The sequence below is a fragment of the Sander vitreus genome, chromosome 17 (assembly GCF_031162955.1).
Source record: "Sander vitreus isolate 19-12246 chromosome 17, sanVit1, whole genome shotgun sequence".
Taxonomy (NCBI): Eukaryota; Metazoa; Chordata; class Actinopteri; order Perciformes; family Percidae; genus Sander; species Sander vitreus.
The window spans coordinates 22653874-22675482 of NC_135871.1; the positions used below are offsets into that span (position 1 = coordinate 22653874).

General features: G+C 40.3%; 1 protein-coding gene across 2 annotated transcripts; it reads left to right on the plus strand.

Annotated features, from left to right (window-relative positions):
* Positions 1–407: 407 nt before the first annotated feature.
* On the plus strand, positions 408–21590 carry ppm1ba (protein phosphatase, Mg2+/Mn2+ dependent, 1Ba). 2 transcript variants are annotated; one of them, XM_078273798.1, is made up of 6 exons: positions 408–813; positions 8365–9283; positions 9736–9853; positions 11238–11352; positions 12112–12169; positions 17344–21590. In XM_078273798.1, the coding sequence occupies exons 2-6, from the start codon at positions 8396–8398 to the stop codon at positions 17371–17373; spliced, it is 1209 nt and encodes a 402-aa protein (XP_078129924.1). In that variant the 5' UTR covers positions 408–813; positions 8365–8395; the 3' UTR covers positions 17374–21590. The 2 variants fall into 2 exon arrangements, with proteins under 2 accessions (XP_078129924.1, XP_078129925.1); XM_078273799.1 differs by having other exon boundaries at positions 408–788.
* The last annotated feature ends 19 nt before the right edge of the window (positions 21591–21609 follow it).

Genomic DNA, 21609 nt, shown 5'->3' on the forward strand with positions numbered 1-21609 from the left:
ACCTGAGCAGGGAGTAGAACTTATGATTGTAGTGGATTCTTTGCAGTGGATCGTGTCCACAAAGATAGTTATGTGTTATATCCAATCATTTTCTCACATGTGTCCACTCCCTCCTCAAGAGATGAAGATCCATTTGAGCATGCATCATCAGAAGAAATGTCTAACCATTTCCTGTCGTTTATCCAAGTTTGGTTCAAGGTGGCAGCAGTTCCTTGGACTGGCTAAACTAAATGGGGTGCAGCCACTACGTTTGTATCAATTACACCTGTGCTTTTCCTGCTATGGCATGTTTGTCTATACGATGTCTGACTGACTCATTATTTGACCAATCGTGTCTCAGCTGGGAATCAGCGTTTGTCCAATCACAGAAGAGAGCGAGGTGATTGCCTCTCCCCCAAAACTGCATGTTGAAAACGAACGTCATCTGCTTCATACATTTAGCTAGCTTTAGCCAAAATTAGCTAGTTGTTGAAATCATAGATACAGCTTACCGAAACGAGAGTTTTTATTTTCAACCGACAGCCTACGCAGCGCTTATTTATTTGGTGCTCCCTGGGTTTACAGTGCCAAACATGTATATACAAGCCTTGTTCAGATGCAGAGACATGCTGAAAGCAGAACTGGTCGTGTAAAATGCTGGCTAGCCTAATCAAAGCTAGCTGACGAGCAGGGGCCGAGAAACGAAAGTAACGTTAGCTAACATTAACGAGAGATAAGCCTATCACAAGAAGCCTGGACACAGCTAAACATACTTGCCACTGAAGCCACAAGAAGAAGGACTGATAGAGGTAACTTTAGTTCCTTTCCTACAAAGTAAGTAACGTCTGGTACTTAAAATAAGCAACGTTTTTAATAAACATCTCACACTAACATTGGCTAGTCACCCGCTAACGTGTAACGTTAGACAAACACTTTGACAACTGTAAACTCTAACGTTAGCTGGTTAGCTAGCAACACAAGTGGCCTTATTTTCAGTTGGGGACAACTCAGCTAACGTTATTATGGATTAGAGGGATACAAGTATAGTTGTAGCTAGGTATGTATCTTGGTGGTGGCGATGATGATTATAATATTATCGGCCCTGCTGATGTTGCGCCAGTTATTTACATGTAGTCCTATTTTGTTAAGTAATTGACTTAGGTTATTCTATTTTGCTGGTCAAATGTATCATTAGCACCAGTCTGCTTATGTCTTACGTCAATGGCTTAAATAGCTAGTGAATGGCATAGCAACTTTTTTTTATGCTCAACATTTGGTAAATAATGTAAGTATGTTCATGTTATAATTGTTTTAATACCACAAAAAGAAAAAAAATGTTTTTATGCCAACTTATTCCCTATATGGTGTTATTATTAAAGTAGTATTCTGTTATTTACTGTCAATGTACATAGCAAAGCCTAATGTCAATGAAAAATAAAGTTTTGTATTCCCATTCTGTGCCTATGAAACACCAGTAAAGGAATTAACTTGTTGTATTGCCTTGTTGTGGTTAGTTTTATTGGGTTGTTGGTGTGTTTTTAGTCAGTGTTTGTGTGACAGTGTGTTCGAGAAATGGCAGTATCAACAGTGGCATGTTTGGCACCTTGATGTGAAATCCTGCACTAGCAATGCTTTTTTAGCCTATGACTACTGCAAGTCTATTGGCCTGTCCAAAGGCATTTATCTATATAGTGTTGGTCATGTCTGTTGATTGAATCTCTTTACATGCAGATGTACGTTCAGATACAGTGTTAACTGGCATGCTCAGAATAACTCAAAGATAAATTTGTCAAGTGCCAAGAGGGTGAGTTGGATGATGTGTCTGAACAGAAAAAGTGAGTTGCAGATACATTTTACAGAATACAGAACTTTTTCAGTTCATTTTAGAATTAGCCAGCGTTAATACTTTCTGTTTTAAACTGATGTCCAGAGCATGAAATCTGGGATATGCATTATTATCCCTGATACTGAGTTCTGTTGACACCTTTTTTGTAATTTACTTAAACTTGTGTGGCCTTTATCACGTTTCCAGGCATTGTCATATTCAGATTATGCTCACCATTTGCTTACGAAAGGGTTATTCACTTGCTTAAGGACATATGTAATTAAGATAATAGGGCTCGACAGTAACGGTTGCCCTTGGCAACCAACTGTTCAATATTTCTTTTTCTTTTTTTTCTTTTTTTGGAAAATGTTATTTCAAAAGAAGTCAATGTTTTATTTGGTTGTCTCCGTAAAGTTTAAACACTGCGTCCGTGCGCAACACAACATGTCAGCTGTTGTGCGACCGCTTTCCACACACACGCATTTGCCGTGAAAACATACAGGCAACGCAATTTTCTGTTTACATTAACGGCGCATGTTAAAATCCGGTGCTACTATATGGAATAGCAACGCGGATTCTGGTGCCTCATTACGGTGCCACTTAAATGTCTGCGCTGCTCTCTGATGTGCCGAAACAGATGTTACAGGCAACGGAAGCATCGCTGCATGTCACGCTAGTAAACACTAATAACACTGCGTCAACCATTCACTTCATCTTGCCATGTGAGCGAAACAATTGTGTGGTGTGAGTAAATCAGAGCAAGGTCAGTTTACACACACACACACACACACACACACACAGAGTAACATGGCTGTGCAGATCTCTTGTCACATGCTGCAACCACCAACATCTACTGCTTCTGTTGCTATAGCAACCACTCAGCTGCCACTCCAAGTTGTGTAGCCATGAAGACTTTAGACTGGGTGACATCACTCCCCGGAGTTCTCAATGCTTACATCAGTACTTACAAGTTATGTATGCTGTTATATTTTTTTAATTTTTTTATGCAAGACCAGCAGGAAATGGCACACATTGTATCTGAATAAGATGATGACTTGTTATCAGCCTCAGCATAAAAGGGCCCTTGCCTTGGTACAGTGTGTATTGCTGCACAGGTGAAAGAGCAGATGATTTGGTTTGATGATTGTGCACATGGGTTTGATAACTGCTCAATAATAAATTGAATGTGTTTGTGAATGCTTTGTTGTCAAGGTAATGATTCAAGTGGTTTGAACGTAGAAACCAGCGCAGATATGAGCGCAGGAATCATCTTACGACAGGCTTCACGTGTGATTCATGAGACGTTCGTATCACACCAATCGCAGCGTAAGACGTAAGTCGTAGGTTGATAAATGCAGCGGCTGGAAACGATCGTAATTTAAATATCACGCCCCAATATATTCTCGGTTTTGAGGCCTCGCCCCCAGTGGCGGTTTTTGGCACGGGGCGGCATTTTATCATTAGTCATGGGGGGGGGGCGAATGAGCACTTGGTGGGGGGGAGCTTCTGCTCCGCGAAGCAGTTTTCTATTATCTATCATTTCACTGTGTGGGGAATTGGCAGATTGGCGCCCACTGCAGCTGCAGGCGCCCTGCTTGCACCCCCTACTTTCACAATGAAATGGACTAGTCCGTAATGGGGCGGGGCCCGGCGCGAACAGGAGAACTCTGAAGTACACAGAGACGGAGCAAGACGAGTCTAAACTTTTCTTTTATTACAATGGTCTAAACGCGAAAATCAAACAAAGTTACCCAAGCGGCACTTTTCAGAGGTGGAGATTGAAACCCTGATGTCTCAGGTTAATTTGCACTAACGTGTGTACTATTTGGCAGCCTGAAAACTGGTATTAAAGGCTGTAGAAAGAATGTGGAGTGGAAAGAGATCACTGATGCAGTCAACAGTGTTGCCGTAGTAAATCAGACTCCAGCTCCAGTTTATTTACATCCTTGACACATGTATGCTATAGTCCTAATAGTAATATACAGGCTTATATTGCAATATCTTAGGCCTACATGGTGTACCTCTATTTAAATGAACTTTAGTTTATGCAGTGTCTTTTATTTTACTCGTGTTTTTTTCATGAGTCAGAGCCAGGCAACAGCTGTGATGGAGAGCGCGTGTCCTCCGCCCCCCATGCTGGACCACCACCCCGACCCTGTCTCCTGACAGCAGAGGGGCTTGAAAAACAAGCCGAAATATGTCGGTCAGTGGCAGAAATAAATCGTTCACTATGGCCATTAACGACACTTGAAAAGAGAAACGAAAACCTGAAGAATAAATAAAAATGTCATGTTTCTTGTATTGAGTATCCTTGCCAAACATAACACTAGGGCTGGGCAATATATCGATATTATATCGATATCGTTATATGAGACTAGATATCGTCTTAGATTTTGGATATCGTATTATCGTGATATGACATAAGTGTTGTCTTTTACTGGTTTTAAAGGCTGCATTACAGTCAAGTGATGTACTTTTCTGAACTTACCAGACCGTTCTAGCTGTTCTATTATTTGCCTTTTTCCCACTTAGACATTATGTCCACATTAGTGATGATTATTTATCTAAAATCTAGGTGTGAATATATTTTGTCAACCCTAGAATATCGCAGCAATATCGATATCGAGGTATTTGGTCAAGAATATCGTGATATGTGATTTTCTCCATATCACCCAGCCCTACATAACACTATACCTTTTTAAAAGCGAGGAATAATATCCGGTCTCCTTCGTATAGCCCCCAGTTGAGAGTGTGCTGGACACTGCTCTCTGGGCATCGGGTCATCTGGCTCCATCACTATATGTGAGTGGTGTGTACGTAGTGGTAGTGCTCATGTGTCAAATCATGATTTTCTCCCCTTCATCTATCGCTCAGGGTTCATACGTTTTGAAAAAACCTGGAAAAGTTATGGAATTTAAAAAATGCAAATTCCAGGCCTAGAAAGGTTTTCGAAACATAAAAAGACCCAGAAAGTTTTGGAAAATTAATGGAATTTTTTTTTAAAAATTTTTACACAGCATAATAATATGTGATTAATAAATGTATTCCATGTCGTCCTAACCTCATTTAGCATTTATTGATATTTTCAGGAATTAAGATACAATTTAAGGGTCCAATTTCTGAGGCAAAGAGGCCATTAAGTAGTGTGACAATAAGACTGTATAAGTTCATGTTCTCACATTACGTAACCAATTAACATAGCTGGGTACAGAATTATTCTTTCCCATACTCTCCTATCAAGCATCCTGATGCTGCTGTTGATTTAGCTAATGCAGGTGAAGTTACTCTCAACCACTTCATAAAGTTTCTCTGGCTGGCCAAAGAAGCTTTTAAGTTTGCTCCTCAGTCTCGTTAAGCATAAACCAAAGTGTCTGTGCTATTTCTGGATATGATGAGCAATGATCGCTGTTTGGTTCAATTATTCCTTTAGGACTATTAGGCAAACAGTACAAGAAACGCACACGCTTACATGCTGTAAGCTCCAGCAGTCCAAGTCTCTACTTCAATTCACTTTATTGACCACCCAGTAGGCATACGATTTCCCCGGTACAGTGGATGCATTTTAAAGCTCCCATATTATGCTCATTTTCAGGTTCATAATTGTATTTTAAGGTTTACATGGTTTAATTTTCAAAAAACACCATATTTTTGTTGTACTGCACAGCTCTCTCTCACTGCTGCAGCTCCTCTTTTCACCTTATGTTCAGGTCTCTGTTTTAGCTACAGAGTGAGACATCTTTTCTTCTGTACTATCTGTGTAGCTCAGATCATAGATCATTTCAGCTAACTCCATAGACAGTAAAAGAGACTGTCCAACTTCGGTCAGTTACAAGGCAGGATTAGCTGGGAGACTTATTCTAAACAAGGGTATGTAAGTAGTTCTTTTGTAGATTATGGTGAACTTGTGTGTGTTGTAGCAGTGCTTTGCCATTAAGAACGAGGTGGTATGCTAGCGCTAACATGCTAATGGTTGCGGTTAGCCATCTTGTTTCGGCTAGTGACGTAGAAAGCCATGCAGATTTTGACCAGCTCACCAGGAGACTGAAGGCAGGATACATTCAGAAACCGTATCTCACTCAGATACGGTAGATATTACAGAAGTTAGTATTGGGCCTATACATTTTTTATTTTTTTTATGCGTTTGGTATTTTAATGCATTTTTCACTACATTATGAAAATCTTTCAGTTTTAGATAGATGTATTGCCAGCTGAGTCTGAGCCTTTTACACACAGCAATATGAATGTATACTGTTGACATTCAATTGTCAAACAGTTGTAAACTAGCTAAAGGTTAAACATCAAGAAACACAATTGGTCATGATTACAGATATGGAGTTATGGCTTAGTTAAATGATGAACGTATTGCAACAGACCACTATTTTTGTGCCTTCATGTCAGAGATGGGGACTCGAGTCTGAGACTCGGACTTGAGTCGCACTTAAGTCGCACAAACAGCTGACTTCAGACTTGACTTGCGACTCGACCCAAAAGACTTCAGACTTGACTTCACTGCTTATAAAACAGTGAAGTGGAATAAGCTAAAGCTAACATTAGCCAATGGAAAGCATTTTACTTACTTTTCTGGGTGCAGCTGTGACAGGTGTCTGTTAAAGTTTGAAGTTGTCCCAGTCTTTTTCTCAATTGTGCGATTACACACACATTTAGCGCTGCTCTTTCCAGCTTTGGATGTAAAATCAGTGTAGGCGAACTTCACGATCCGGGGCCCATCTCTCTGCATTTCCAATTGTGAATATGAGCCTCTTTCCGACCAAGTAGTTACAGGAACGTATTTATAGGGACAGTCCACTTCTAAACTGGTAGCTACTCTCCCCCAAAACTGGTTTTCTATTTGCATTCACACTGGCCAAGTGGCCATATAACTGGTAATCACACACAACACAAAGCATCACAAAAAGTGTTGATTTGATGCCTGTTCAATTAGCCAGTGCTTATGTAGACTTTTTGTGATGAGAACACAAAAATTCACAAGAATGTCAACAGGTGTGATTAGATGGCTGTGTGAACACAAAAGGCATATAGGCATACACTGGCAAATTGAATGGGCATCATGAGCAAAGTTGTCTGAATGCTAGTGCAGACCTTTTGTTATTATAACACAGCCATCTAACCACCACAAAAGGGAAAAGGGAAACGAATCTGCCCGCAAATCATGCACTAAAAGAGCGAGAATGCAGCGTTAAGCAAGTGACGTCAGTGAGTGTGTTGTCAAGCAAGGAGAGCGAGCGGTAGCACTGTCCGACTGAGAAGCGTATGTGTGGCTGTGAGGAAAGAAAGAGATCCCGGCCAAAACAGGAAAAAGTGTAACATCTAAATATAACATTAGGTATAGTCACTTGCTAATGTGAAAGAGACGTTACATTTAGCATATATCGTCACAGGTAACAAGTTAACCATCACAAAGTGTTGTGCTAATGCTGGGAACATTTTGTCTTTATAGTTGTATCCATATGATGTGACAGACTTAGGTTAATATTTCACCAGGTTGTTAAATAGCAATACTGAAAGTATCAGTTCTCACTAGGGTTGCAAAGGGGCGGACATTTTCCGGTAAATTTCTGGAAACTTTCCATGGAAAGTTTAGCTGGGGAATTTTGGAAATCTTCAATCAGCTTCAATCTGCTGGTAAATGTTGGATTCTAGAAATGATCTGTGCAGTGGGTGTGGCTTCAATAGCCCTGCAGTAGGCTAAGTAGTAGCCCAAACCATTGACCTTTTAGCTTAACATATGAAGGTAGCTAGCATGCTGCCTTTGATTTACTATGGTTATATGCGTGCTAAGCTAACCATCAGCGCTGTCTATTGTTTCCAGCCTATCAAGAACAAGTGGGCTATACAATTAACACACATAGGTTAATAGCAATGGGTTATGTATTAAAAAAACTCCCATATTTTAAAAACGAAATTTTTGGCAAGTATGTAGTAGCCTATGCTGATAACTGCGTGCGTGCATGTCATTGACGAATATAGGGAGGACATCCAACTGAAGTTGCATTAAATCATGTTGTTTTAAGACTTGACTTGGACTCGTGGCAAAAGACTTGAGACTTGACTTGGACTTCCAAAAAATTACTTGTGAACATCTCATACGCTTCGTGTACTACTTGTTTTATTATGTAGGTTTTGTGCTAATATTGTTTCAATTAAATGGTTACTAATAGTGCTTTGTTACAAACCCTGCCTCTGTCAGGTGAACACACTTACTGTATAATTGGATTGGAAGGTCTGGAGTTAACATTCAATTTAGGTGTACCAATAAGCCACAATACCAGGGCTCTTCTAGTGTTAAACCTGAATTGAATGAAGCCATAATTCATGTTATTAGTTTCACCTGTGTAAAAAAGTGTGGAGTTGTGTAACAGCTTTGGAACTGTTATTATGAAAATGCAATTGGTGAGGATTAACATTTTAACTCTGTATTGTAATCAGAGTCAGAATTCTGGTATTGTGTCAACATAGTACAGGCATGCAGTGCTCAAGTGATAAATTCAAGCCTAAATTCAAATTATTTTGTCGTGTGTCTGTTCTTTTCTCTCCCACAGGTAGCAGTGGGTCTCTCGCTAGGGCAGAGCCATGGGTGCATTCCTGGACAAGCCCAGGACAGAGAAGCACAACTTGCATGCTGAGGGCAATGGCCTGCGCTATGGGCTAAGCTCCATGCAGGGCTGGCGGGTGGAGATGGAGGATGCTCACACAGCTGTGTTGGGACTTCCTGCTCCTGGTATGACTGACTGGTCCTTTTTTGCCGTGTATGATGGTCACGCTGGCTCAAGGGTTGCCAACTACTGCTCTAAGCATCTTCTGGAACACATAATCGGTGCTAGCTTAGGGGCCGGAGGGACCCAATGTTCCCAGGCTGGTTCAGACAGCTCCACCAGTGACCCTCCAGCACTGGTTCCTCCTACAATTGAGACTGTGAAATCCAGGATCCGGACAGGCTTCCTGAGAATTGATGAGCACATGCGCAGCTTCTCTGACCTTCGAAATGGCATGGACCGTAGTGGCTCTACAGCAGTGGGAATCCTCTTGTCACCTGATCATTTCTTCTTCATCAACTGTGGCGATTCTCGAGCTGTTCTATACCGCAATTCACACGTGTGCTTCTCCACACTTGACCACAAGCCTTGCAACCCACGTGAGAGAGAGCGCATTCAGAATGCCGGCGGCTCAGTGATGATTCAGAGGGTTAATGGGTCACTCGCTGTATCCAGGGCCTTGGGGGATTTTGATTACAAGTGTGTGGAGGGGAGGGGCCCAACAGAGCAGTTGGTTAGCCCCGAACCAGAAGTGTTTGAGATGGTGCGGGCCCCGGAACAGGATCAGTTTGTGATCCTGGCATGTGATGGTATCTGGGATGTTATGTCCAATGAGGAGCTGTGTGAGTTTGTGAAATCTAGGCTTGAGGTGTCTGATGATCTGGAGAGAGTCTGCAATGAAGTGGTGGACACCTGTCTGCACAAGGTTGGTACACATTTGTTTTTGAGCATTACTTTTGTGTGTTTTTGCTATCATAGGCACTGTTTGTTAATGGCTTCTAGAGATTGAAATTTGTGGAATCTGGCAGAATGAGAGAAAGTGAAATTGGTTGGGCAGTTTTACAACATGACAAAGTAGGGCTGGGCCATGTGATGATATATATCGTTATCATGTAACGTTACGGCAATATCACAGTGCATTACAGTGGATTCAAATAGTGGCAAGTGTTCAGATGGAAAATAACGTATACAAAATACTAGCATATAATATTTATGTTACAATATTGATATTGAGCGGTCTGTCTCATCACTGCCTCGCTGTGGTTCACAGTGCAGACTGTTCCATAACTTGTGCCTAGGAAATCATTTTTGTTATTTCTTTCAATACTACACAATAACTCCTTTTTTTCCGCTCTTCTCTCCTCCCGTCCATCTCAGGGGAGTCGGGATAACATGAGTATTGTGTTGGTGTGTTTTCCCAACGCTCCCAAAGTGTCGGAGGAAGCTGTGAGGAAAGATGCTGAGCTCAACAAATATCTGGAATCTCGAGTGGAAGGTGAGAATGGATGGATGAAGGAAAATAATCAATGTTTACTATATGTGCCAACATAATGGGATTATTGAATATTACACATTGTAGTTGCTCATTTTCATAATCTTTTCTTAGTTTCTCCTGAAAACAGCTCTGGAGTATTCAAATTGTATGTGTGGTTTAAAGTGAACACAAGGCCATTTCATTTAAATAGGTTCTTGAGTTACTGTCATGTGGTAAACTGAAACATTACTGTATGCTTTTATAACAGCTGTGGATGTACACCCTTATTTATAATCTCAATCCATTTCAAGAATTTTAGGACCATACATCAAAATCGCACCCATTAATATTTGTGTTTATGAAGTTGTAGTTTGAAAAACTGGTCTTAGACAAAGATTTTTCTGGGAGACGCAGGATCTTTCTCCAACTGAAACTCATATCTGTATGTATGTTTTCTCCATTGACTGACCCTGCCACTCTCTATTGTCTAAACTCAAGCCAAGTTATCTCTGGCTCACAGCAGAGGAATGACACCATCATGACCTCCTTTTCCATTTCAGCAAGCATCCCCCCTCTTTCTTCCCTGTTTGCGCCTCTCCTCCCTTTTCCTCCCTAAACGCATCTTTCTCTCCCCTCCCTCACTCAAACATTCCCTGTCTTGTTTGGATGGATTCCCTCATGTTTTTCATTCTGTCCTTTTCTTTCTCATTTCATCCTATTTTTTTTTTTTTGGGTGCACTGGTCCCTCTGATGAGCATAGTGCAGCTTTTCTAGAGTTTGTTGGTTACGTTGGCTGTCGTCCAAGGCTACTTTTTGTGTTAATCCAGCACTTGTTTTACCAAACTGGTACCAGTTTTGTCTTGATCCTCAGAATGGAAAAACCTGGGCCTAGTATTTGGAAGATATGCTGTAATATCCGCTGTAAGAATATGTAATGCAGGTGGTAACACAAAGAGGTATTATTAGGTTATTGTGTGTAGGCACTCCAGAGTGGGTTAAAATCATTTCACATTTCAAGGTAAAATACAGTTATGCAAAAGTTTGTTTGGGTGTTTGGCTTCAGGTACTGTCCAATACTGGAAGATAGAAAGACAGAGAGAGAATAGAAAGGAAAAAAAGAAAGCGGTAGAGGAATGCGCTGGCTGAACATTGACCTGGCCTCATGCCACTCTCAATCTGTTGCAGGCCTCTTCCTGTAACCATCTCTCTCCGTATCAGACACACAACACTCATTTCCACAAATTCATTTATATGTTTTCTGTCTTGACTTCTTTTCTCCTTAATTTGTCACACTTTTGGTCTCTCTCTTCTCTCCCTCTCCCTCTCCTATCCTTCCCCAGCTGTTCTTGGCTATCTCCAGCTCTGTTAATACTGACTTGTATAACATGTCTGGTGTTGTTTTTAGAGATGCTGTCTCGGCCAGGGGAGCACGGGTTTCCCGACCTGGTAGAAGTGATGAGGAACCTGTCCACCGACATCGGCATGCCCATGCTGCCACCAGGGGGAGGCTTTCACAGCAAGTAAGCATCACCGCCTTCAAAGGGTTCTCTGTGTTATTTTAACACAGGAGTTGCACGTTATTCCGCATTCATAAACATTTCGAATAAAAATATTAAACCACAAGGACAGTGTATAATGAAAATGGTGATTATCTAGCATGTGTAGCCCAGGTATTGGTTTTTGTCATTGGGACTTTCTAGCTAGGAATAGAAAATACTTTTCCAAGTTTGCAGTCATTACAATACAAGCAAGATTTTGTTTCTACTACTTCACCTTACCGTAGGCCTGTCGCAATATCCAATAAATCAATTAATCACATGATAAATAAAATGAGCTTGATCATTTTTAAATAGAAATTATTGCGGCCGGAAAAATTTCTATTTTATTGTTTTTTGATTGTTTGTTTTTTATTCAAGTGCATTTTTTGTTAAGAGACTGAGAGTCCATTTTATTGTTTTTGGTTGTTTTGTTCATTTATTGTGGATATTTAAAATGTCTTCCAGTTCCAGTGTTAAATATTCTTTTGAAATAAAAGTTTATTGATCTTTGAAAAGGTGTACCTGCATTATTATGCCATTATCATTAGATGAAAATCGTCTCAGAACGACAATATAATCGTTTATCGCAATAATTTCTGGGACAATTTATCATCCAGCAAAATGTGTTATCGTGACAGGCCTACCTTACCGTATCTTGTTTTTCCTGTTGTTGCTTTGATAGATGGTTTGAATTAATTAGCTCAAGAGACCTGATCACATGTTTTTGTCTGTGTCCTGCAGACAAAGTGTTATTGAAGCAGTATACAACCGTCTAAATCCATACAGGGAGGAAGATGGGGTGAGTATTAGTTATTTGTGATAGTGTATGTGATGAATTTGAGCTTTGTCCCTCTTTGACCATTTACACAACACTTAGACACAAATATTTGTGCTAAAGTCTTAAGGAACACTACACATCTGAGTTTCAGTGGTTTCTACACACCTCACTCTTATGTTGATTTATCCCATCTCGTGCACCAGGCTGGAGATTTGTGTGTATTTATTTCACACTCAAAACCATAGCAGGTGAAGTATTATAATTGACTTCAGAAGTGGCTTTGAGCACAGCACACCCTCCAATATGATAAACATCTTTTTTTTTTTTCCTCTGTGCGTGATGCACACCTTCCTGTCAGTCCTCATAATGGGTTGTGCATGACAACACAGCTTTGTCAAAAGTCTTTCTAGTGGAACTGAAAGCTGTTTCTCTTTTACCAAGTTCAGTGAAAGCATTCTCTTCTACGGTATTTAGTCGAAGTGGGGCACTCCCTGTGCATCAAAGATTTTGAGCTGATTTTTTTAGCGTTTTCCCCTTGGTTCAGTTTCCTTTCACACAGAGACAAATCCAAGCAAACCAAAATGCGTCACTACAAACCACGCAATAACATTCACTCCCCTTATTGGTCAGATGTGTCTAGGGCGGGAGCAAAAAAGTAAATATAGGAAGAAGGTCCTGTGTTCTGGTCTAGTGCATATTTCTTGCGTGTCCATGGTCAAACAAGCTCATTTCATTTAAATAACTTTCCAGACATTGTTTTGCGAGCGACGTTACTGTGTCTGCTCAGCTCACTGAGACTTCGCTCTGCTCTGCCGGCCTCTGACGCCAACTTTAGCAGCGTGCAGTACACATAGTTGGGGTGGTTTGAGATCGGATCATGTTCTCACCGCAAACAACCGCTCCAGAGTTCGCTTGAAAGCGTACTGAGACCACATCTTCAAAGAGGTCTCGGTTGCTTCGTCCGCTTTTGGTGAGCATCAGTGCGATTGCTGAATCACACCTGCCCAAATGAACTGCACCAAGTGGGTAAAGGAACTCTAGTGTGATTCAACCTAACTAAGTGCGGCAGGTGTCAAAAGCCCCCTTAGACACCAAAGTAATTCCCCTTCTTGAGGATGACTCCATATTTTATAAAATTGTAAGCTAAAGGCGCTGACACACCAAGCCGATAATTGGCCGTTGGACAGTCTGGCGAGGTCAGTGACTCGAGTCTGTTCGGTGTGTTCCGGGCCGTCGGCCTTCATTTTGGCCGATTTCACATGTATAATCGGCGGGGCGGGCACTGTCGGCAGTTGGACTCAAATGACCCATCTGATTGGTAGAGTGCTAACCCGGGAGCGGAATGAGCGTGACTAAGCCTCTCAAAATCTGACGAAAATCTTTTAAACTGACCTTTGTTGATCTGAAATGAAGACAGATTCAGCAACTGCATGGTCTGTTTCTCGCTTAAAATGTTTTCAGAAACACGTTTCGGTGAACTATTTTAGTACAATATGAGATCGTATTGTGAACGAGCCGCCATGACAGTCTGTCTTTGAATTTCCGGAGAAACCAGACCCACGTGACACGTTCGTCCAATCAGCTGCCAGTTTTCATTTTTGGGTGATAATACAGATTAGCGCCGCCTGCTGTTATGGAGACATAATACGTCTCATCGCTTTGGTGTGTTCCAAGGCACGTTTTTGACCAACTCGGGGAGAATGATCAGTCCAACTACCTTTTCTACCGAGGGTCGGCCGTCTGGTCAGTGTGTCTGCAGCTTTACTGTTACTGCTGGAAGTCTGTTGCATCTCTGCATCATCCAGCTTTGTACCGCTTTTATGTGTTATTAGAAATATTTGAAATATTTGACAAGTTGCAGACTTGGATACACACACACACACACACACACACACACACACACACACCCCTGCACACACACTGAAAATAATGCACTAATTATATAAAAATAAATGACAATAAGTAATGCCAAATACCAATATAATGCACAGATTTAGTGCAACACCAGGAGTGAGTGATTGCAGAGAGATGCTCAACTGAAAACCTGTTTCAAGTTTCAAACACACACGTTGTGTAGGCCTGAAAAGTGCCAATTTCAATGCAAACAAAGTATCAAAATGCCCAAACATAATTTTCAAATCATTGCTGCAGTATTGATTCTTTGCTGTCTGTCCCTATTCTCAGTATGTTCCAGAGACCAATATATGCATCTTCAGTTTGTCTTCTTTTGTTAGTTGTTTACCTTTGTCGCATGCAACTACTGTATGTTTGTTGTGAACACACAAAAAAAAGAAGTAGACCCATAAAATGGGAAATAAAAAGTAAAGGTATGTTTCTTATAGTATGCTGTTTCACATAAAGGCCTAGTTCTCTATTTAGTTGTGGTGAATAAAAGCTGTGGCCACTATTTGAGGATGTATGGCACTAAGGAGTCTGTATGGAACAACGGTGATGTTATACTCCAGCAAATTGTGTCTAAGGATACAGTCCTGCCCACAGATTTGGAAATACACTCTTGCGTTTTGCAGAGATCTTTACTTGCCTGCAAGTTTTACAGAAAGATGCCGTTTCTGACATAATGGCTTGAAAACTGGGAGTCGATGACAACTGTGTGTGTTGTTGCAGTGGATGGGTGGTTAAATATGTGAGTGTGTGTATGGGTTTTGAAATGGTGGAGATGTTTCTGTGAGAGAATAACACTCTGAGATGATCGATAGCCTTGCAGTGTCATACAGCTCTGTCCACTTGTTTATTAGCTGTTATGTCTGGTGTATTCTTGTATGTCTGTTTATGTCTGCTAATGATGGACAAAAGTCCTGAGGTTGTGCCTGATTTAGAAAAGGTGTGTGTGTGTGTGTCGTCTCCTGTTTGGTAGTTCGTGTTGGGGGTGAGGTGATGTTCACCTCGTTGTGTTGTCTTGGTTTATCTGTAAGGACGTAGACTTCAAATTTGTGTGAATATGTGGGTGTGCCTTATGCACACCCACATATTCACACAAATTTGAAAAAGTATTTTATCTACTCTGCTTAAAGCCGCTGTGAGTAGAGTTTTTTACTTGATTATAGCCAAATTATTGTGATACGTTTTGTTTGTAGAAAAATGTGACAGTCATGGTGGAAATTGCTGCCGTCTGTGATGCTAGTCAGATTTTTCAAATTCTGCACATTTTGGCTTCAAATAGATTTTAATCATAATAGCAACAATGTTTAAGGAATTCTGTAATGCTTAGGTTTGACAAAAATGTGTAGTTTTTTGTTTTTCAGATTTCACAAAATACTACCTGAGGTATTTATTTATTATTTATACCAAGGCTGCATGTCCCAATAAAAGTATTTAGTATATCTGTCCATCATTACTACATTTTACACTGGCAGGTATGGCTGCAAACTGACTCAGATAAGGTTAGTGCTACACTACTACAACTAGAAGTAAAACCTGTTCGAAAGTTCGAATTACTCACCTTTTCAAGTTTTATAAACAGTATTCATTTTATTCCTGTATAGACTGACAAACTGCTACGGCGACAAATATTAGTTTATTTGCTCTAATATCTGACAAAAAACACCACCTCCTGTAGCAAATGTTAGCTTCATCACAGTACTAGTACATCATACATTTACCCAAACCCCATGTCTATAAAAAAAATCCTAATTAATTAGCGACAGTGTTCGAAAAGAGTAGCAAGATTGAAGCAAGGCAGGAGTGAACGACAAACCCTGTTGATATATTTTGTGCAAAAAGCTAGAAAATAATAACCGATGTCACCTTTTTAACTTCCCAAATCTTTATTTTATTAAAATGAGCTTGGGAAAGAAAAAAACTCACACAAAAATGTATGTGATTTTTATTTTATTTTTTTTTTTTTTAAATGTCTTTTTTTCAACTCTTAATACAATCTTGTATCATAGCAGCACAAATAGTGGAATGGTTCCACTCTTCAAAAATATAGTTGGCAAATGGTGTGTGGTAATACACAGACACACACTTTTATTTAAGTCCACTAGAAGGAAATAATTTACAGGGACATAAATATTATAGATACAGTTAAATACATATACAAAATCATGGGCCATTGGCATACAGCAGGTCTTCATAATATTAAGCATATCCTTCCTTTCTCACGGGTATAAGTAACAGCGTCTTCACCATATATGGCGGCTGCCTATGATAGCAGACAGAGCACAGTACTTTGCTAGCTGTTTAGCCCTCTTTTTGGGCCTTTTTTTTCAAGCTGATGAAGCCCTTTTACGACCAGCCCACGTGTGTCCTAAGCTGCCAAAAATGAAAACAAATAGTCGCTCTGAGATGGTGTTTAGGAGTGGTTGGTATTAAATGACCTTGGTCAAACACACACACACAGGCATTGATAAGGGATGTATCGATTTGTCTAACTGTGTGTTCACCCTCCGATTAACGCAGCCCTCCTGTTTCATTTGGTAAGTGATCACATATATAAGTGTTACACCCCTCCCCCCTTCTTCCAACCCCTCATCTACAAGCACACCCACACACACACACACACACGTTCTTACAGGCATGTAAGTGGTGACCTGCTACGCATATGTCCCTGTCACTCCATCAGTCTCTACTCCCTGCTCTGATCTACTCTCTAGCATGTGGAGCTCCGTGACTTTAATGCGTGTGTGCGTATGGACGTCTGTGTGTGCAGACACGACTGTCCAGGTTTAATGAGGATGAATGGTCGTTGTTTCTGGTCCTGTCCGTCCCCCTCTCACGTCACACGCTCACGCCCTACACGCATGCATCGCTGTCTCTCTCGCTGTCTTTCCACAACTGCACGCAAGTATATAACAGTCTTTGTTTCTGTGTCACTCCCTGCAATAAGGCAGAGGCCTTAGAGTTGTCGTATTGTTGCAGAAAGAACCTACACGCTGAAATTGAAAGTGTGCCCTGGCTTACACTGCTTTTCAACTTTACTTTGTTTTTGTTTTGTTGTTGTAGGAAAATCTGGCCTTGAAGTCCAGGTTGGGGAATCATTGAATGTGTCTGTAATGATTGTGCTTCTACATTCGATAACAGTGTGTCCTCTTTTTCACACTTCTTTTGTCTATTTCTTTTTTTTCTTTCTTTCTCTTATTCCTCCTTCCCCCATCCCTTCTTCCCTGCCATATTCTACTCTTCCCCTCTCCTCTCATTCTCTCTTCCATTTCCTCTTTGTGGCTTTCCTCTTGCAGAGCGGAGCTGAGTTGGAGTACAACTGGTAGCTGTCCAGCACAACTGCCTGATCCAAGAACAGGACCACTTTTCCACACCAGATCACATCCATAGTCACCTTTTTAATTTCCTCTGGGATTTTTTATTTTTATTCCCCACACTGAGAGATCAATCAAAGCAAAAATCCTGGTTTTTAAAACCCTATGTGGAGGACTGCAACACAGATTTACTTGGTTCTTTTTGTAGAACAAAACAAGCACAGTTTCTCTTGACCCTCGTTTTCTTGTGGTGGTTGTTTTGGTTGTGGATTGACACACAGGAGCAGCCCTGCTCTGGACGCTTTGGGGCTTTATGGTGCCTTTCTCAGAACTGAAAGAGAAGGGAGGCCCTCACAACTCAAAAGTCAGCCAACCAGGCATTACCAAACCAGCCACTCCTGGATGTTTGTAAGATACTAAAAAGACTAAAGTGGTTTGTTGGCTGCATTTTTTTATGGCATTATTTGTTTTGAAGTGTGAACTTTACTTGCACCTGACTGGCAGCCAATCAACCACACAATCCTGTGACTCCCACACACCTCAAGCTATGATGTCCAGTTCAGGCAAGCTTGGTGTTCTGGGCATACTGGTACTCTAACGGGGGCCCAACACTTCACCTGCCCATGCACCTGGTTCGCTGGAGGCAGCCTCACAGAACTCCACGCTATCCAAAGACTACTGGGTTAAAGCCTCGAATTCATCATCTGAGGCTACGCACCTGAACACGAGGGGAGAACCAAGTCTGTCTGGCAACTAATTTCAGTTTGGCTCCTCCATACCGCGTCCAAACTAAAGTAGGACATGGGCTGGTGTGCCTGGCTGCAGATAGGAATTACATGGAGATAGTTTAAACTCAAGTGTGATGACTCTTCTTGCACGTCCCTGCTCACTTTCTCTCCTCCTGCCCCTTAAAGGATGTTATCAAACAGTTGATTTCTCACTTTTCCCCTCTGCCTCTCTGTCTTTTCGCTTTCTCTGTCTCTTCATATGACAGAAGAGACTCGGCTGTCATTTGCATTGGCAGACATTGCCAGAAACATAAGCTTTTGAGCCTGCTGTTGTTGAAGAGATAGAAAGATAGAAATTATATTCATATATATATATACAGATATATATTTTGATTTGTTTGTTTCATCTTAATTCCCGGCCATGGTGTTCGTTGTGCATTGTGGTCTGCGTATGTGCACGTTTTGTGTAGACAAATTTAAGACAGGAAAAAAAAGTCAAAGTTGCACATAGCAGCGTTCCAAAGACAGGGTTTGGGGATAAAGTAATTCCAGCCTCACATTCTTCCCCGTTTCTCCTACACACACACACACACACACACACACACACACACACACACACACACACACACACACACAATCCTGCTTGTGCTACAACTTGCCTTTTCTATCTCTCAAATATCCTGTGTTTAAAAAAAAAAAAAGAGGCTTTTTTTTTTTTTTCCCCCTTTTATTTTGATTGAAAGAATTCCATCATTTACCTTTTTTATTTTTTTTTATTTCTGTTTAGTTTTTTGGTGTACATGGCTTTTCAGAGTACTGTGGCTGTGGTCCTAATTACAGATAAGGTAAGAAAACAACAAGGGGAGCATAAAATATACTTTGTACAGCAAATTGGGTGAGAAGTAGGTTTTTGGTGTTTCACTGTAAGCAAAGGGACTTTTGGGACAATTGAGAAAAGGCCCTACACCCAGAGCTGTTTTCACACTGTCTCCAACATTGCTGTCCTTCAGCTCCACAGCTACCTTCATATAAAGGCTCAGAACAGTTGCTGGGGAAGCCCTGGTTTGACTTTTTGAATTGACCAGGAGTCCATTTAATTTCTGTCAACCCAAGCACTAATAAGTGATTGAAACTTCTGAAACAAATCCCTTTTTTTTTTTCTCTTTTTTTTTTTAAAAACAAATGTGTGCATAGACAAAGTGGATACACATACTTTGCATGTGTATTCTGTAGATGCATTTAAAATAGGCTATAAGTATATACAACTGTAATATACACTTTTTTTTTTTTTTCAATCATTCAATGGCAAATTCATTGTGCTTTCTGGAGTGGTAGTATTGAAAGAGAATAGGCCTAACAGAGTTTGCTGGCTGATTAATGTTCTTGTGGTACAGTTTGCTCTTGGTGCCATATGACAAATAGGTACTTGAATGTGTAGTTATTTTGCAGTTGCGTTGTTTTAGTGGGATGAGTGATTTTTCTTTGTGGTGGAGGGAGTGGGAGGGGTGGGATCTCTAATAGATGTGCATGTTTTGGGATTGAGGGAGGAGTGTATTTTGTGGGTGAGATGTACTGGGCGCATGGGGATAATGTGGGCATGTTCAGTGTGATGGAACACAATGTTAGAGAGGAAAGGTGATGATGACAAAAGAACAACATAGAGAAAAGTGGAACACATGGCTGGATATTATTTTTCTTTCAATAACTTTTAATCTTGTTATTTTAAGACTCAGTTTGTCAACCTTTTTTTTTTTTTTTTTTTTTTTTTTTTTAAACCCCCCCCAAATATTTCTGTTTTGACATTGTTCCCGAAATTGAATCATTCCCATTGTGGACTTCTTATATTTCATAAATCATACTTCCTGACTTTTTAATATTGTATTTGGTTTCACCACACTGAACACAGTCCTCAGTTTAGGTTTATGTTTAAGCTATATCAGACACTGGGCTAGGAGACGAATTAAGGGAGGGGAAGGAAGGAGAAACATTTATTTTTCTGAATGTAATTTTTCATTCTTCACACTGATTCCACTGCATGGACTGAATACAAGCAGCACTGCAGCATCACAGTCTCTCTTAAACAGTCATTTAATGACAAAACAAGATCTATTGGCTCCCTTTTCTTTAAAAAAAAAATAAAAAAAATGACTTGATCATTATTCTGGTTACGGAATATAATTTCAAGATTCAAGTGGGAAATTTCTAACTTTTTCGAAGGATACTTTGGTTGTTGGGCAATGGGCGATGCCTAAATAATTTGACCCTGACTTGTTACTTTGATTTCAGGATATGTTAAAGTAAAGAGCATAGCATATAGTCTCCTGATCCTGTCAGTTATTCTGGCCCGGTGGGGTCAATGTGACCGTGAGGACCACAAAGGGGAGGCGAGAATTTGGAAACAGCGAAAGAGAGACATGACATTCCTCATGTTGGCATTTTAGAATGGAAACTAGTACTCTTTGCCTCCTTCTGATGCCTCTGGCCACTATTTATATACCACTGACAGATGATAAATTCTACACTTGTTTTTATTTATTCCAGTGCTTTTTAGCCCTTATAAAAAAAATGCTGTATTTTGAAGACATAATGAGGTAATAATAAGCCGGTGTGCATTTGAGAGTAGTGTGTGACCCACTCACCTTCACCTTTTGAGAGGACTAAAAGAAGGGACGTTTATGAGACACCCAGGGTATTCACCATCTCTTCCTGTACTAATTTCCCAGTATGCTATTGTGATGTTACAGACCATACAGTGAACATAAATGTCAATAAAAGTTGGATTTAAGTTTAAAACTGTTTAAACAATGTACTTTTTCAGTGCCAACTTGAAATGTAAGCTTTGTGTCTTTTTGTAAGCGTTCACTGTTCAGCACTGTACAACCCAAAGACAGTTTGGGCCCTGTGTGGTGTACAGTGTCACCATGCAGCTCAGAAAAGAAAGCATACGTATTTTGGCACAGCCTGGTGTGTTATAAAGTTTCAACATAACTTGGATTATGGGACAAATGATTGCAACAATTCAGATTTTCAGCAATTATGTATTTAAGTTTTGGTAATTCTACATGTTTAATAGATCATACTTGACAGGCAGTCATCTTTCTCCCAGTGAAATTGGGTTAGGGATGTTTATTATTTGGCAAAATCTGACCAGTGGTGTGCAAGACATCATGCATGCTTAACAATTTAGAAACCTGGGCGGTACCTTCATCATTACTGTAGTTCTTTTTGTTTATTCCACACTACAATAATATGTAAATATCTCTTATCTGTTGTTTTATTGCAAATAACACTACCTAACATTTTGGTCATTGAAAAGTTTTTTTTTTCTACATCCTAGATATTGTTGTAGATGAAGTGGAAATACAGTTAATGTCCCGGCTAGTGGTGGAAAGTAACATTTTACTCATGTACTGTACTTCAGCACAGATTTAAGGCACTTGTATTTTCCTTGATACAGGAAATATTGTACTTCATTTTATTAAATATTCTACTTTAATCTGACATTTGTAGTTGCTAGTTA

Coding starts and splice junctions, on each gene's coding strand:
- ppm1ba (XM_078273798.1), top strand. CDS start 8,396: ATGGGTGCATTCCTGGACAAGCCCAGGACAGAGAAGCACAACTTGCAT. Junction 9,284..9,735: donor TGGACACCTGTCTGCACAAG/GTTGGTACACAT, acceptor CGTCCATCTCAG/GGGAGTCGGGATAACATGAG. Junction 12,170..17,343: donor CATACAGGGAGGAAGATGGG/GTGAGTATTAGT, acceptor TTCCTCTTGCAG/AGCGGAGCTGAGTTGGAGTA.